The 18,603-nt window shown below is 32.5% G+C and overlaps 1 protein-coding gene across 1 annotated transcript; it reads left to right on the top strand.

The window, feature by feature from the left end:
- Positions 1-6,375: 6,375 nt before the first annotated feature.
- On the top strand, positions 6,376-9,093 carry LOC134267982 (uncharacterized). The gene has a single exon (XM_062750187.1). It carries the CDS (start codon positions 6,561-6,563, stop codon positions 8,616-8,618), a length of 2,058 nt encoding a protein of 685 aa, XP_062606171.1. The 5' UTR covers positions 6,376-6,560; the 3' UTR covers positions 8,619-9,093.
- The last annotated feature ends 9,510 nt before the right edge of the window (positions 9,094-18,603 follow it).

The raw sequence follows: 18,603 nt of genomic DNA, 5'->3' as shown, positions 1-18,603 counted from the left end.
TTAAGAAAATTTGATGGATGGCTTATTTCCACAGTCGTTAACTGTTATCTATTATCTATGCACCAGTTACAAATTGATATAATTCAAGAATATAATTAGAATTTACATGTATATTGTTTAAATCAGACAGAATAACTGTCTCTAGAGTTGTGTGTGTGGGTGTGGTTGCAATTTATTTTGTCTCTTTACACGTTAACACTTAATTACATGTATGCAAATTATTTCTGTTTACCTGCAAATCCATTCGTAGTCACAGTGCAACAATGTAAAGGTATACACCAAAATATCGTGTGTCAAGGATGCATTTTTCCACCTTCTGGGTGAGCTTTTGACTTTTCCGTAATATTTATCAAAATAAAAAAAATAAAACATACAAAAAGATATGCATTTTACCGTTATCGGTTTCAAAAACTACAGTGTCAAAACTGCGCTGTGTCAATTCTATTTATTCTCTCAGATTGATCTTCTTCAGACATGCAACTCTACTGTTTTTACAAATTGAATATTGTTTGACAGCTATCTTTTTTTATTCAAGATCAAGAGAATCAGTTCAGTTATAAATGTAGTTAAAATGTGTTTTCTTTTTGCCAGACTATCTGACTATTAAGCATATACATACATGACTCTCTGCATATTTGAGAGATCTCGCAAGGCTGTTAAGTTTTAATGGATTTCGAGAAAATTTAAAGACTGTACATTTATTAATAGTAAGAAATATATTCAGTATTTTTGTAAATAAAGGATTCATATGCATGAACGTTGTCTTATTTGATACCTTATGCTCAACAAGAAGTGTGGATGCTTGAAAACGTGTAAACATTAAAAACTATCTTTATTGGAAATATTCAGTTTCTGTAAAAACATACTATTAATTTCTTTCCTCTAGGCAAATACGTAATATACTGATCTGTTATATGATATATATACTTATTTTTCAAACTATGAGCATGTAACATGTATACCTAATTCTAAGTTTTATCTTACTTGATTGATTGATCATCTGTAGTTTGAAGTAATTCAGAGATTCTGAGATTTGATAAAAATAAGTGAATATCTTTAGTGATCAACGAGGAATATTACAGAAAGCCGGTAGGTGCAAGGTAGATAAAATAATTTATCTGACAGCTACAGTCTAATTTTCTGGCGACTGCCAAATAAATAGATCCGACGGATGCTACATATAAATTCGTAGCCACCATGTTTATGTGGCGGCCACCAGATATTTTTTAACCTGGTATCTTCCAGCTTTCGTTATAAGTATATGGTTTGTTCAATATTATACATCAATGCATCTGAAAGGGAGATGAAAAACAATTTTCTCATTTTGACTACGCTGACATGTACACCTCGTTTTATGTTTAATTACGATTCATTTAGGCTCTTCCTTTGCATACTAAACTTGGAAAAGTACGGTTTTCAACCATTTTCTAGTATGCAATGTAATTGAAATTTGATTCGCAATGCCTCCAAATATTATTCCCATGAAATGTGAGTTTAATAAAATAATTTTATTATTACTTTGTTGGACGTCCGACTCTAGGTTTTTGCTTTAAACACTACTGATAGAAATTGTTAACAAAATTACACAAAGAAGCGTTAGACAAGAAATGGGATTTGTTTTTTTGAAGTTTATGCAGTGCAAAGGGTGAAATTAGTTAAATATATATATATATATATATATATATATATATATATATATATATATATATATATATATATATATATATATATATATATATATATATATATATATATATATATATATATAATATATACATATATATATATATATATATATATATATATATATATATATATAGCTCTTCTTTTAAAGGAGATAGAAATAGTCTGAAAATGGCTGCCACCCCAGACTCTTTAATGCGCATTTCTCCTCAAATCATATCCGAGGTTGAATGGCAACTTGAGGAATCAGCCAAGAAGGAAATACTCAATACATCAGAAAATTTTTATATCAGCAGATACATTGTATTCTCGATAAATTCCTCTTTTAAACCTTGATTGAGCAGTTTAGTCCATCTAGGGTTGAATGGAACCAAATTAAATCTGCACTATGAGAATTCTTTCATATAAATATGATTAATTATGACTTTCCTGTCTTGAAGATTTAAAAAAAAACCTGCACAACCTGGGACTCTTTACTTGAAAGATATATTTTGAGCAAATTTAAAATCTATACCACCTGAGAGTGTTGTCCTATAAAAATGACCTATCATGGCTTTGCTATTCTTGAGAAGGTGTAATACATTTTTCTACGTATGTAAACCTTCGATCCCATTGTGCCCCCCCCCTTGAGCCAACAGGAGTCATAATTTAATTAAATTATTACATAAGTATGCGTCCATATAAATATGTATAATAAGCCTTTGCTGTGCTAGACACGAAGATTTTTAAATATTTTTTATACATAGACCTATCTTAAATTTTGATGGTCTGATGTGGTCCCATTCCACCCCTGGGTTATGATTTGAACAAATTGGAATCTTTTATAATAATAAACTTCTTAATTTAATTTAATTTTGTTTTTTCGAGAAATTCTTGAAACGGAACTTCTTAAAAGATTCCATTAAAATTTTACTTAATTTTTAATTTACTCATTAGAAAGATTTCTGACGCACTTGATTTTCTTCACAAAAGGATGTTTTGTGGCAAGTTCGTTTGAAAATAATCTAATGGTTTTAGAGATAAAATGAAAATTTAAAAAATTCACAACAACAACGATAGATAACAGAAAATTTGGCTTAAGTGACCTAAAAATAGACCAGAATATGAAAAAAGACCTTTTGATTCGGACAGCAAATATGACATTAAAGGTGTAGGCATTAGTATTACTTGCATAGATTTAGATACGACAACGTCATATTACAAACTAATCCTTCTTTATTTATTTTATTTACATACATACGGGAGTTGTATGTAAGATTTAAATCTCGATTTTTTGTAAATTGTTCATCTGAAAACAACCCATAAAATTCACCGAGCTACAAGGACCCTAGAATGTTTGATATCATTTTAATAATCATAAAAGCTTTAACCAAGGATTGGATAAGATTTATCTGAAACATAATCCTCCATCGTATTCATTTTCTTCTTCACCCTATAACTATAGTCCTGCTTGACACGTTATTACAGGTGACGTAAATACCGGTATAGTTAATAATGAGAACCTTAGGTCACTTATTTTAAAAGGTCATAAATAAAGGAAACCCTGATCCTTCAACGCTATGGATTCTGTTGAAGATTACGCCAGGCGATGGGCCAGATATGAAAAAGAAGACGTTGTCACTTTGTCAGAATGGATTAATTGTATCAGATCCATGTTAAAATCGCATATTAAAAGATTGAGGGGCAATATGAAAACCATCTATCCTTCTGTATTCAATAATCCAGAAAAAGGAATTAGGTAAATTATATAATCAGTATGTACTGCTCCCGGCTGAAAAAGCAGGTAATAACATTGTCTACGTTTGGAAGGCTCATTTTATAAAATGATTAAAATGATTTAAGGTAGGATTCTTCTCATATTTCTAATATTTAAAAATTAATGAAATTTTCACAGAATCAAGAAGACAATGTCAGTAAGTGATAGTATCAGTGAAATTAAACTTGACCGTTTTATATTAGAGGCAAGGTCAGGTCAAGGTCATTATATTTTTCCTTGACATTAAGAATAAAAAAAATACTGTTGCCAATCATGTGATACCTACTTCTATTTCAAAAGTTTATTGATTGTTCTTTTTACATAAAAACATATAACTACTAGTATATCGGATCTATAGCATGATATTACCAAATTTACATAAATAGTTTTACTTAACTGGATATTGTCTAATCCGAATTTTCTCTGTTTTTCTTAATTTTTAGGATATATTTGTTATTTTCATATGCTTTCTATAGTTAACTTTTTCTTATTTTCACATATAATAAAGTAGTCTTATAAATGTACAAAATGATACAAAAACAAAAAGTTTTGATCGTTTAAAGAGAGAAAAAATACTTTTTATGGATTTTTGGCTCAAATCTGCACTTTGATAGGAAGCGTTTAAAAGCTAACAAAGTTCTAGTTTGTTTGAAAAATCATATTTATTTGATATATTTTGAAAGTTTAGTCCCTCATTATTAATTTAACTTACATTTGAAAATTTCTCCAAGTCTTCGATTGTGTAAAAATTATAACTAAATTCATTGTTCTATTACAATTTTGAGAGGCAGAAAAGAAGATATTTTCATACGCCACCATTCCGCCAAAAATATAGTCCCTGCTAGTTTTCAAAACAGTTTACCATTTCTATTTAAAGTTGTATATTTCTGATGAGGAAAGAAAAATATGGTCTTTTAAATTCCTTACACCTCAATATATAAGACATATAAGCAAATATACTTTGAATGTTTCATCTGGTCAGAAACCAGAGAAGAATCCTACCTTAATTCTATAAGTGGTAATCCAACTTATACTCATAGTTCCCATAAGGAAGAAATTCATCAAAATCATATGTCGGTTTTGAATGTTTTTAATATCACAAAGAACCAAAATGAATTTAAACTACCATATATATATTGCATTCCGAAACTTCATAAGAATCCTTACAAAGAAACATATTGGGTTCCAGTAAATGTTCAACCAAGCCTCTTTCTTTACTTCTCACTAAGATATTAACAGTAGTGAAGGAGAAACTTCAAGAGTACTCTGTACAATATATTCAAGGAGTGGTGTAAATCAAATGTGGATACTTAAAAATTCCAAAGAACTTTTGGATAATTTAAAATCACAAGATTTTACCAAAATCAACAGCTAAAAAAATTACTTCTTTACAACTTTATACACAACCGTTACGATAAAGAGGGTGTTGCAGTTCTTTTGTTATTTTCCCTAAATGTGTTGCAGATTAAAAGAAGAATTTTTTTGTTGCAGAAACTCATATTAATTTTTTTCAAATGCAACAATATATAAAGCACAAGGAGAAACAATATTTGGAAGGTGTGTATTGACTTCCATTTCGAAAGTAAATGATGTGAAAATTAGTCTTACGTCAAAATATATCAGATTTTCCGTTTTTTAGATAGGGAATCCCCATTGTTCTGAAAAAGTGCCTCCTTGAAACAAAATAATTTTGATATATACACAAAGAGGCAGGAATTTTCTTCAAAACTGCCATTTCCAATATTTGTTTCAAAGAGGCACATTTTTGAAAAACGCAAAAATTGAATCAAAATTATTTTCCAAACGAAATGCAAAATGTGAACTTTAAATAACACTATAAAACCATCGTGTCCGAAATGGTCCAGTGGATATGCTGGTGGGCTTCCAACTAGTACTTTTACCAGAGAATGGGTTCGAATCCTGGTATGGATCATTTTTGCATTTTTTCCATATGTAATTGTAGTGCAATGAAATTACATATATTTTGAAAGAGAGGTAGGAGATGGATGTCAAGAAGTTAATTGAGTAATAACTAATCTATATAATTTATTAAAAATGCAGGATTAAATTGTTTTCCTTGATATGCTTTGACTTAAAACTAGTGCTTTATTTGTTTTGTCTTGGAAAATAAAGTTACTGTATTGTTTAAATAATATATTTTTTTTTTAAAAATTTACAAACTGTAGTTATTGCAATTTTGGTCTCTTAGCTAGTAGCCAAGATTTTATATGAAACAAATCAAATGTCTTGGACGTAAAACCAACAGTGTGATTATGGGACGCAGTTTTGTTTCATGAAAAAATATTTTCAAATGTGGTGTATATATTTCAAAATGCTGCTTTAGCCATTGTGCTTTTTGTTGTTCCAACCTCTTTCGTGCAAAATGACGAATGTTTTGCTGTATCAAGCAGGAAATACCCACCGTAAACAGTCTTCTACGTAGCTGTATCTTATTTAGACAAAACGAGGGTATTTAAATGTCCTTCTCGATATATAGGGAATAATCGCGAGTTTCTGCAACACCCTCTTTAAGTCCAGGCTTTTTGATATCATTGACAGCTGCTTTTACAATAAAAATGGAACTTGTAAATTTACTTACCTTGTCATTGATTATTTGCAGAATCATTTTTTATATATGTTACCTGCGTTTTACTATTTTATTATTTTATCAAATCGGACTTTGACGATCATTTTCATCAATGTGCCCGAAAAAAACAGAGATTACTAGTATATAGTAATGCGAAAAGAAGGTTTACATTGTACCATTTGAAGCTTTTTTAAAAAAAAAACACACATGGTTTCTCCAGTTAAGATTTGGCCATGAAAATAAAATATACATTTTGATTTATGTCACTTTTTCCAGATTTTACCTGTAGTCTGAATAGCAACAGATAATGCAGTATCTAATTAAATAACCACGCTGTGTCAGTGCTGAAATTAAACGAAGCGAGGACTGAATTCATTACAATAAATAAAGACGTTTCCTGTTCACATTTTGAACAAATATTGAGATTTGTTGGTAACAAGTGCACGAGAACAATCCTTCTTGTAAAAACAAATCGGAAACATGACGTAAATCTTTGTAAATTACTGACGAGGACGAATTTTAATGTGAGGCACAATGAACATGGACATCTTAAAAACAGTTCGATATGTTTATCTTTTTATGTGTTTTATTTGTTTTATGGACTTAGAACAAGCAAGCACATCTGAGGGCTATTTGCGAGAATTAGAGAAGACTTCAACCGTTCCTTTAGCCAGAACCACAACAAATACTCCAAATGGAGAAGAATTCTCTAATTGGAATGGGACAAACGATACTCCTATCACTCCAGCTGCCTCCGATCTTCCTCCAAACTGGGAGGAATTTTGCGTTTTACAGGAAAAGGATGCCAGTCTTACAATTCATCAATACATTTGTCTAATTAACGCGTCCTTCTCTGGTAAATGGAATTTTTCAGTACTAAGACAGCACATTTTTTCAAAGGATATAAAGTATGGTTTTGATGTACGTTGTCAAAATGGTGCTAAAATTTCGCTTCCCTTGTCCGCAAAAGGAAAAAATATTATCAAACTTATTATTCGCGACTGTGTAGCAGTAGACTATTTTTCAGATTATCAGAATCCTGATTTAGACAGTTATCCAGACGAACTGGAGGAATATGTGAAAATCAATGTACAACGACTGATTTCAGTAAAGGCATTAAGTAAGAACATACAGATAAAGGCTGAGACGCTGCAGAAAAACTTAATTTGTGGTGACGAAGAAACATTGAAAGTTAAGGTTGAAAGAAACGAAACCTTTTCATTTATTGTCGATACTCTAGATGTGAATTACACCCTATTTACCAGATTCGCTACCGGACACATTATAGACACAAGACTGTCTCCACACAAGTGCGTTTTCAAAAAACTGCAAGTACTCGAGAATTCTGTCACAACGGGTTTACCTCGGTATTATGCGACTCTAGTGACTGAACAGAATCAGTTTCCAGTATTAAAACTGCTTAATATATCTCACTCTTTCATGAATTACATATCACAGAAATTCAAAAACTGGTGGATTTACTTTGAAAAATTGGAATATCTTGATATGTCCTACAACCTTATTCAAGATATTTCTTTCCCAGTAAGTAATGGAGGACTATGGGGACAACATATACCCTACTTAACTTTTGATTTTACTTTTAACAATATCAGTCAACTCACGGTCCGCAATTTTGAAAGACTAGTCCGCAACGAGAAGATATTTGTCAAGATAGCTAGTAATCCATTCAACTGCACCTGCACAGATGAAATGAAAGAAGTATTGAAGTACATTCAGAACACGGATTGGAGTTCGGCAAAATACAAAAGATATGCATACTTTAGGGATCTGAGGTGTGAAACTCCTGAAAATGTCCGAGGTTGGCGTCTGGCAGATCTGTCCCCCAGGGATATTAACTGTAAATTCGAGTTGATGCCAGTCACTGTGGCTTTGAGTGTCTTGTCGTTGATCCTCATCATTTTCATTGTTGTTATACTTAAGTATCGAAGGGAAATCCGAATTTTATTTTACACAAGGTTTAATGTAGTGCTTCCGTGTCAGCCAGCAGAAATATACGAGGAAAAGGAATTTGATGCCTTTGTTTCCTACAGTAATGATGATCAAGAGTGGGTGTGCAATATTTTTGATGAAAACAAACACGACCGACTTGTACAGTTGAAGTTTTGCATGCACCATAAGGATTTCATTCCAGGTAAAACTATTTTTGAGAACATCGTCAAATGCATTGAGAATAGTCGTCATACTGTCATTGTACTCTCAGAAAATTTTCTTAAAAGTCATTTTTGCTTGTGGGAGTTTCAAGAAGCTTTTCAGCAAAGTATTGTTGAAAGAAAACGACATCTCATCATCATCTTACTAGAAGACATTCCAGATAAGGACCTACCAAACGATCTGAAGAGATGTATGAAAACATTCACTTACATCAGAAAGGATGATAAAATCTTCATTGATAGATTGCTTTATTCATTGTCGTACAAGGGAAAAGATGTCCAAAATACGAAAATTGCTCAGATTAACCCAGGCTATGATGACAATGGAAATAACGGAGATAATAAAGTGAATGAAGATGATGTAATCAAAATGAAGAATGAAAGAAATTCTATAATTAATAACTTTCAGAAAGGAAAATAAAATCATGCAGAAGAATAAATATCTGACAAACAAAAAATTTTACAAGAAAGTTGTTTAATACTTGAACATTGTCAGCTAATATTTTGTTGTTGTTCTTGTGCCATAAATGTAAAGATAAGGCTGTAGACTGTGAAATGGTGAAATATTTAGTCTATAGGAGGTTTTCAAACAATTCTTCTCTAACGAGAACAGAGCAATGTTTTTTGTTAACGTTGCTAGGTATTGTTTGTGATCCGTACAGAGCAAACGAAAATATATCACATAAGTTCTTTTTTATGCATTCCTATACTTTCTGATAATGGACAGTTCTTAAAATCTTTGTTGAGGGTATGCTGTCACACTGGTGATGTGTTATTATGAATGTTTTATTCTGTAAATCTAGTCATGCAGGTCCCGGTGTGCTATCAAATGCAATGTTTTATAATGTACAATCCAGGAGACTTTCCTCTAGTTTTTCTTGCACATGGCATTATTGTTTATATTTAATAATTACAAATGATTAAACATGAAGCCATGATAAAGTCTTTTGATTGTTGTCATGACTGCCTTGTAATCGTCATCATAATGAAATTCTATCTTAATCTAATATTGAATCTTATTATACAGTAGAGTTTGTAAATTATCAATGAAAAACTACTGAAAGTCGCGTTCAAAATATTGGCGTTTTATTAAAGGCTGTGTTTATATTACAAGTATGTCCCGAAATAAGAGCCTGATCTCACCTCTGATGTTTCAGAGGTCCGTGTTTGCTCTGCTCCTCTTTTGTATTATTTTATGGTCTTGACTTTTCGTTATATCTATGTCCTTCATTGTAAACTAAAAATATTTCCTTTCACACTATTATATCGAAAGCAAACGCGGTTTTAGGTCATGCGACTGTCAACTGCTCAGCTGTAATATTTATGATGGGTAGTGGAAGCTACGTAATATGTTTCCGTTTTTCACAGAAAATTGAAAATTATTAATTAATAATTAAGTAAATTATAAGTCTCAATAATAACCTAAATAAGGAAACCATTACGTTCTTGGTAGAATTCATTAGATTGATGCAATATTGAATACCTCCAAGACTTCGGCTGATATTGCCCTGTTTCAATTCAAAAACCGATACTGGGAAAAAATCTCATGAATTTCAGATTTAATTTATTTAAGTAACTAATTTAAATCAATGGGAAAATGTTTTAACTGTATTATAAAGAAGTCATTAAACTTTAAAAATGGTAAATATTGGTACTCGCAAGGTCGAGCAATTGTACAGCCACCTCACGCCACTTATTCACCAATAAAAATTCAGTAACCAATTATTTTGCATGTAAATAATGTCCATCCTATGATATATATACTACAGTTTGTTTCTTTTTATAAAATGTGAAATTGCGCTGCATGTGTGAAAAGCTTCATCTCAAACAATAAATCCTCATTTAGATCATGTGAACTGAAATTCAGACGAATCATGAGGTACTGCGTTTTCATAATTATAGGAAATACGGTTGTTTGTCATATTTGTAACACCTCATACATTATTGGATATGATTGGGTGACATGAAGACTAAAATCAGTTAAATGACAGAGGGAAAGAAGATATATATTAATCTGATTTCTGCATTAATTCAACCTAATTTGTTTACCTTGAGGAAAAAGTACTATAAGTGAAAATTAAAATTAATAAAAACTAAAAAAAAAAAATCTGTTTGGTAAGAGTACATAAAGAGTACATATTCATTTTTTACGCATATTTATTTTTTATATAGACTGTTCAGTCATGCAAAAGAGGAAATTTATATACTTAAGAGATGACAACATAAATCAAATGCTGCTCAAGTGTCTTTTTTTTCATTTTACATTTTTGTCCACCGTCTGTCCCTCCGTCGGTTAACTTTTTCTCCAGAAACACTTGGTCAATTTCAATCAACCTTGGCACAAAGAATTTTTTGGGTAAAGGAAATATATTTTTTTTCAAATAAAGGACGTCACCCTCTTTCAAGGGAAGATAGTTAAGAATTAATGAAAATTTGGTGGTATCTTTTTAAAAATCTTTTTCTCAAGAATCACTGTGCCAAAATGTTATTCTGATTAATGTTTGGAGCAACAGTGGGGGATGGGCAAAAATTCACATAGGAAAATATAGGGGGAAAATCTTCTCAATAACAGCAGAGCCATGTTTAGTTGTATTGATATATGGAAACATCCTCAGATAGTGTATATTCAAGTTTGTTCTAATCATGACCCCTTTGGTATGGTGGGACCATAATTCACTATCAGAGTTTAACATATGGATGTTTAAGGAAAAAAAGAATTCTGACACAGGTACAATCATTCTCTCAAAAAACATCAATGCCACGTCAGTTATATTGATATGAAAGTATCTGGAGGTAGCGTAGGCTCTAGTTTGTTAAAATCATGACCGTGAATCGGACTACATCTGTCTATCAAAATCAAAATACTTATAAATTAGGGATAGGGTGAGGTCACAATAACGATTCAAGTTTTACATTTAAAATATTTTTAGAAAAATAAACATCGTCTGTTGAAGAACATCAGGGTCATGTTGACTTACACGTGTAGATGAGCATTGTGATCCATGGGCCTCTTGTTTTCAATTATATTAATATAAAGCTCCAAAATTTTTCTTTGAAATTGATCAAGACCCTTCATATTCTTTCAATTCTAAAAAAAAAAAATAGTTTCACAAGTAAAATGAATTGTTAATAATAGAGTTTGGATTTATTATGTTTGGCATTGTACCCATATATACTATAAACGAAATGCGCTGAAATCAAATTTGTCAAAAAGCTATGAAGAGATTGACTACAATAAAAAACAGTTAATGTCATGTTTATAAACTTTTAAGAATCTTGATCTAAAAAATTGATTAAAAAAGAAGTTATTTTGAAAATCAACACATTGCGGAATATCTCGATGATCGATGTTCCGTGCGGTTGATTGATTGAGATCTAGTTCATGCAATACTGTCTCTTACATACAAATAGAGGAAATATACAGCGCGGACAAGCACCTTAACACTTTGTTTTGTTTTTGTTTTTTGAACGATGTTTACATGGTTGGAGTTTTTAAAAGTACTCAATCGTTATTTTTCCACTGAGACTGTTTTGATGGGTTCAAGTTTTTGTCTTTGTGTTATGCTTTAAAACAATGCGCAGTTATCATTATGTGTCTTCGTCTATTTTATTCGAGGTTTTGTTTTAATATCATTAGCGTTTTAAAGACTTCTAGATGGACGGGTGTTTATTTGAAGATTAATCAGGATTTTGTAAAATTATGTTTGCTTTTCTTTGCTGATCTGTACATGTAGTCTCGAGAGGGTTTTAATGTAATTATCGAAGTATTGTTTCTTTTGAATGTTTCTTTAATTTCTTATGAAGTTAGTGCACAATCTCATCCACTTTTCACCATGAAAGAAAACTTGATGGATGCCTTAACTATCAAGAGTTGATATCTGTTATCAATGCACCAGTTAACAAGTGATATAAATTCAACGATATAAACATATTTTCTACTGTTTAAGGTGTAATGGTTAGGGCCGTGGATATCGGCCTGGATAGCTCAGTCGGTAGAGCACCTGACTAGAGATGCAGGGTCCCGGGTTCGATTCCCGGTCCAGCCATACATTTTCTCCTTTCCTGTTACAGATTTGGTGCCGTGCCATGCCCTGGAATTGACAGGTGAAAGACCTGCCAGGGATGAGCCTGGGTTGGGGTCTTTGGAGGGCCAAAGACCTTTAAGGAGGGAGGAATGTAATGGTTAGGGCCGTGGATATCGGCCTGGATAGCTCAGTTGGTAGAGCACCTGACTAGAGATGCAGGGGTCCCGGGTTCGATTCCCGGTCCAGCCATACATTTTCTCCTTTCCTGTTACAGATTTGGTGCCGTAGACCACCCCTGGAATTGCAGGTGAAAGTCCTGCCAGGGGCAATAAGAACTTGGGTTGTGTCTTCGAGGGCGAAGACAATTTAAGGAGGGAGGAATGTAATGGTTAGGGCCGTGGATATCGGCCTGGATAGCTCAGTTGGTAGAGCACCTGACTCTGTTTCCCGGTCCAGTCATGCATTTTCTCCTTTCCTGTTACAGATTTGGTGCCGTTGACCACCCCTGGAATTGCAGGTGAAAGTCCTGCCAGGGGCAATAAGAACTTGGGTTGTGTCTTCGAGGGCGAAGACAATTTAAGGAGGGAGGAATGTAATGGTTAGGGCCGTGGATATCGGCCTGGATAGCTCAGTTGGTAGAGCACCTGACTAGAGATACTCTCTCTCTCTCTCTCTCTCTCTCTCTCTCTCTCTCTCTCTCTCTCTCTCTTGGTAGAGCACCTGACTGTGTGTGTTCCCGGTCCAGCCATGCATTTTCTCCTTTCCTGTTACAAAGGTTAAAGTTAGTCTCTCTCTCTCTCTCTCTCTCTGTGTTTGTGTGTGTCTTTGTGTAATCAGCTCATGGCTATCTTTGTTTTTTATATTTATTTGTTTGTTTGTTTGTTTATTACTCTCAGACCATACAATGGTATATGAGGTACAGGAACATATTTACATGTATACAAAATACAAAGTCAAGTAAGGAAGAGTAGAGTCAAATAAGAAAATAATTACTGAAAGCAGACCAATATCTTTTCAGCAAACAAAGACAGTTTTAACAGTGAGTTAACATTTGTGATGGACATAATTTGCTCAAACTTATAAGTATTTACATGAGAGCAATACTTCTACACGAAAAATATGGACATTACATTACATAATGAAATTCATCACCCAAAGTATTTTTGTTACATATTCTTAAATACACAGATTGCCATTTTTTGTATTAATTAAGAAAATTTCCCCTGAATATCCCGAATTACGATAAAAACAATTTTCTAATGCAAATTATTTTCGTGTTTCTTGACGTAACAGTTAATTACAGCATATATTATTTTCCTATTAAATTAACCACATAGAGCAAAATCAACAAAACCTACAGTTGGTCTTGTCACTGAAATAAATGATAGTACTTTTGGATTTCTAGGTTATAAAACAGGATATATTTTCCCAGTTTTCTTTCTACAGTCGTGCATCTGTATACGCTGGGAAACTTTTTAATGCAGAATATTTCTATTCAACTACAAATTTCTGTGTAAAGTCTTTTTATTTGCTTTAATGTACATGTTTACCCCCAAACAAAGCATGCATGTGTCGCTTGAGCTTGAGTCAAGCATGCATATGTCGCTTGTGGGATAAAATGAAGTTTTCTTTATCATGTGTATCAAATTAAAGAAATAGCTGGTTATGAATATTATTTAAGAATAATTTAGAATATAAAATCAATTTTAAAAACAAATGGACAAAAATAGTTCAGTCATCGGTATGAGAAACAAACTACTCAAAACTGCGCTATAAGTCGATTCATATTGTTCTGGTAAATTATTTTGTGTCATTTTGAAAACCTTTCTCGATGGCTATGTCAAGTTAAAAGTTTTGTATTTACTGCCATCCGGTAAATTCAAAATTTACAACATGACAGTTAAATTGTACAAAGTGCAGGAGCAGGACAGCAAGTAGGTCAACAGACTTCATAAGCAATAGATTGAAAATCACAAATTGATCGTAATTCTCATTCTTCTCTACAGAACTTTATAATCAGGTAGATTTGAAATAATTTAAACGAGGAATTATTTTTTGTTGGAAAGGCTGTTCGTTTTAACGGATTTTGAAGAAATTTAATGACATGCCACATTATTTTATAAAGAATAAATAATTTTTAATTCAAAGGAGTAAATTTTGTCTAATTTAATGCATTTTGATAAAGAATAAGTCTGGAAGCTTGAATAATTAATAAAACAAGACACACATTAAAAAATTGAGTTGATGTGGATACTCTAAACAAACAATCAATAATTTCGTTCTTCTGAGCAAAGAAGTAAACTGATGTGATAAATACATGTATATTTATTTGCATGTGACATATTTATCTAAATCTTAGTTTCATCTTTCATGATTGATTGATCATCTGGAATTTTACGTCGATAAAGAAATTTATTCAAATTGAGTGAATGTTTTTATGAATAATTTGTTCATCAGAAAGGTAAACATTTTGTTAAATATTATACATTAATGCATCAAAGAGGGTGATGAAAAACAATTTTCTCAAAGTTAAAGCGCGGAATGATACTTCCATTCGGAATTGTACATCCATTTATATTCCATGCACGGTTATTTTGGTAACCTTATATGTGTAAATCAATAGGAGTGGGCGTGCCTATCAATTTTAATGATATTGTTGGCAAATTAGAAAAAGAACAACTCTATATCAATAATTGCTAGTATAACAACAGGTCGATAGGCTAAGATAATCTGATTTACAAAAACCCTGCTGTTCTTAGATTCATTTTAGTTTGTTCTAAAGATATTTATACTTTAATGAAAATTGTGTCCCTGTGTGGCATTTTGTACCATTCATATCACTTACGAGTCTCTGACTCTTAACACCACGGAGATTCTTCAATATCAATATGTCTAACATGGCTTTGGAGTTATGGAGCAGAAAGTTATTTTTCCGGACACATCTACATCTATTATGCTTAAGTAACCACTTCTAAATCCATGTTCTATAATCCAAAAACCATTGTGGTTCCGCCCTTATCCCAAGGGTTTCGATTTAAACAGTTAAGAATTTACATTTCTTCAGAAAGTTTGCCACATGAATTTCAACACTTTGGTCCAGTGATTCCTTAAATATTTTTAAAAGGTTTTTTTTCTAAGTATATTTCCATGTCAGACTTTTATCTTTAATAGTGGCCTCACACTACATCCAATATCTGTGATTTGCACAATTATCTAAAATAGGAGGACAAAAGTACTGAGAAATTTGCAACACAAGAGAGACAACTTGAACAAAAAAAAATCCTCATGACAGCTGATTTAGCAGTATTACTTACCTACGATGACATTTCAATGGAATATGGAAATAATGATTAGTATTTTTAGCTCAAAATTCCATTTGAGCATGATCATGAGCAGAACAAAACGGACCTCTAAAACATCAGAGGAGAGATCAGGCACCATGGAGGAGAAAACATCCCCTGTCGACCGGTCACTTCCGCCGAGTTCTCCTTGTCCTGATTGGGAAAAAACGGAAATATCTATGGACAAAATGGTTTAAGAATAGGTATGACAACGGCAATCAACATTTAACATTTAAAGAGAGATTGTACTTGCATTTGCAAAATGATGACTTTAAACTTTTCTTTTTTCAATAACTAATTTCTAAATTTCTCAATAGCTTGCCTCTTTTCAGAATACGTCTGTACATAGAACGTGATCTAGCATACAAGGCCGTAACTAGGCTCAAATTTCTAGTGAGGCAACGCCAAGGGTGCTGGGAATTCCTAGTCCCAGACGGGGCAAGGGTAGTATCTGATGGCCTGTGTATTGGAAAATAAAAGATTTTAGCTTAAAAAGTTTTTACGTTTTGAATTGCCGCCTGCATGGCACAGTAGTAAGAGCGTATGCTCTAGAATCGCAGACTAAGTAGTTGATCCTCACATCGCGGGTTCGAATCCCACTGTGGGATGAAAAGACCGGTCCTACAGATGAGACCGCAAAAACTGAGGTCCTATGTCACAGTAAGTGAAGGCACAAAAAAGATCTCTCAGTGTTCAATCATCTTCAGTGGCCCTGAAAGCCCAGTACAGATTTAAAACTTGCAGCACTCAAACGGCAAGTAGTGAAGTCTCAATATGAATGAAAATTTCTTAGAAGGGATGTTAAACAATCAAACAATTTACAAAAAAACATTTTGAATTATATTTTACATGCGTTGTAAATGAAAATGGGGCACCTGGTGAGATGAACGATTTACTAAAATTGAAACAAAAGTTGAAGATATTTATTTAGCACGAAGACACAAAAGTTGAAGATATTAATTTAGCACGAAGACACATAATTCATAATTTCAATGTTAAACTTTTTCACTTTTCATAAATCTCTAAAAATTTAGTGAGGCATTTGCCTCACTTGCCTCAATGGTAGTTACGGCCTTGGCATACCGAATCAACTGAGAGACATAAATCCGAAATGCAAATGCAAGACAGAAAAGTTGACTATCGAAAAGTTGGTTTTTAGGTTTACCATAAAGATTTGCTATTAGGTTACCATTGATTTTTTTTTTTTGTCTATATTTAAAATTCCAATTATGAAATAGGTGTATCAAACTCGATATGGCATCTTTTACTTGAATTTCACATAATCAAAGTAGACACATAAATGGAAGTAACTATATATGATAATTGTTAATTGATAATACGCTGTCGTAGACTATATATCTAATGCCCTGTTCACACGGAGAGTTTAATTCGAATTAAACGTAAAGTTACTGCGAATTAGCTTCGCTTAGCGTTCACTCGGAGAATTTAATGCGATTTAGTTTAAGGGGGCCGACTATAGTTTCCATTGCGCAATATTTCGCGCATCATAGTAAAATGGAGCTTATTTACTGTTTTAATGCAACTTTTTCGCTTAATTATTAAAATTAAACAAAATTAGGAAAGAATAGGTATTAAAATGTAATTACAATTTAATATAACTGATTTTTTAACCGATTTTGCAATTGATAGGTAGGTTGACGTCGTTGCAGTGTGTTTTTGACGTTATTATAATCTTTAGCTCTTAAAGAAAGGGGTCATAAAATATTATTTAAAGAAAAAGTAATAAACATACACTCTTGAAATTTAAAACATAGAAATTTGAGAATATTTTGAATATTTTTATTATGTTTTCATGTAAATCCGTTGTGTACGTCATATTTTGTAATACTCTATAAAAATAGTAAAATTTGCTTATTTTTTGCATTTCGAGATGCCCCCTCTGGTAACAAGACGGTAGAATTTTGTGTTTCTTACAAATATTGTGTAATATAGTATTACTCATCAAATATTATAGTTTGAACAAAATGTCTATTGTAGTATTTGTATTATAATTTGCTTTAGAGTGCTAAAAATTGGCATTTTCCTATATAATCCTATAGTAAATGTACCTGTATTTTGAGACGGTCCCTCAAAAATACCTGGACGGTAGATTTCCCCCAAACTTTGCATGTACACTGAAGTTAATGTAAGTTATATATGGTATAAAAATGAAGAGTTTCGCTATAATTGTAGTTTTCACACAATAAAACTATAGTCGGCCCCCTTAATTCGAATTAATTTACTGCGCATTAAATTACTTCGCATTAGCTCCGTGTGAACGCTAAGCGAAGCTAATTCGAATTAAATTTTGACGCATGCGTAAGGCCAGAATTAAGTCACAGGACACGTGTTGGTGGTTATATATAGGTATTTGTGCTATATTTGGTTCAAAAATTGAGGGAAAGTATGTTAATCACTAAAATCAATGAATACCTGTAGCCAGCTACATGATGTATCAAAGGATGGCTCTGCGTACATGACGTGATTTACAAATGACGTCATAATAGACTTACTGACGCCTGACTGTAGAAGAAAGAATTTGATTCGCATTAGTTTACTTTAGGAATGACTTTATAATCCGCGAAGCGGATTATAAAAAAGCGTAAACTGACCCAAACCAGGTTATCATCGAATAATTTGGCCAAGAATTAGAGTCATTTCTTATAATCTAGTTTTGAAATAATTTAACAACTGTGGGTGTAAAATTGTGTTGCTTTTTATGAGTTCAAATTTGCCGCTTAGTAATACATCCCTAGTAACGGAAGTGATTTGAAACAAGGGGACGTAATAACTGATACACAGATCTAGCAGCCATGATGTTTGTTTACATGAGGTAAAATCGAGCTACTGTTTGAAGTTAAAGGCACATTTAATTAAATCTGGATTTTTTGATGAATCCCATGGACTGGAAATGAGAGGATTGCATGGATACAGATGATTCAGCTGGTTGTCAAGGGGGTGTGTCCCCATACCAAACCAGGTTATCAAGAAATGGTTTGCGTTCCTTTTTGGAAATCAACCAATGAGAGACTAGAATATA

This window comes from Saccostrea cucullata, unplaced genomic scaffold (genome assembly GCF_032062105.1).
Source record: "Saccostrea cucullata isolate Sc308-1 unplaced genomic scaffold, CSIRO_AGI_Scuc_v1 ctg1325, whole genome shotgun sequence".
Taxonomy (NCBI): domain Eukaryota; kingdom Metazoa; phylum Mollusca; class Bivalvia; order Ostreida; family Ostreidae; genus Saccostrea; species Saccostrea cuccullata.
This window is presented reverse-complemented; position numbering and strand designations above follow the sequence as displayed.

What these genes read in the sequence shown, in the direction of transcription:
- LOC134267982 (XM_062750187.1), top strand. Translation starts at nt 6,561, where the DNA reads ATGAACATGGACATCTTAAAAACAGTTCGATATGTTTATCTTTTTATG.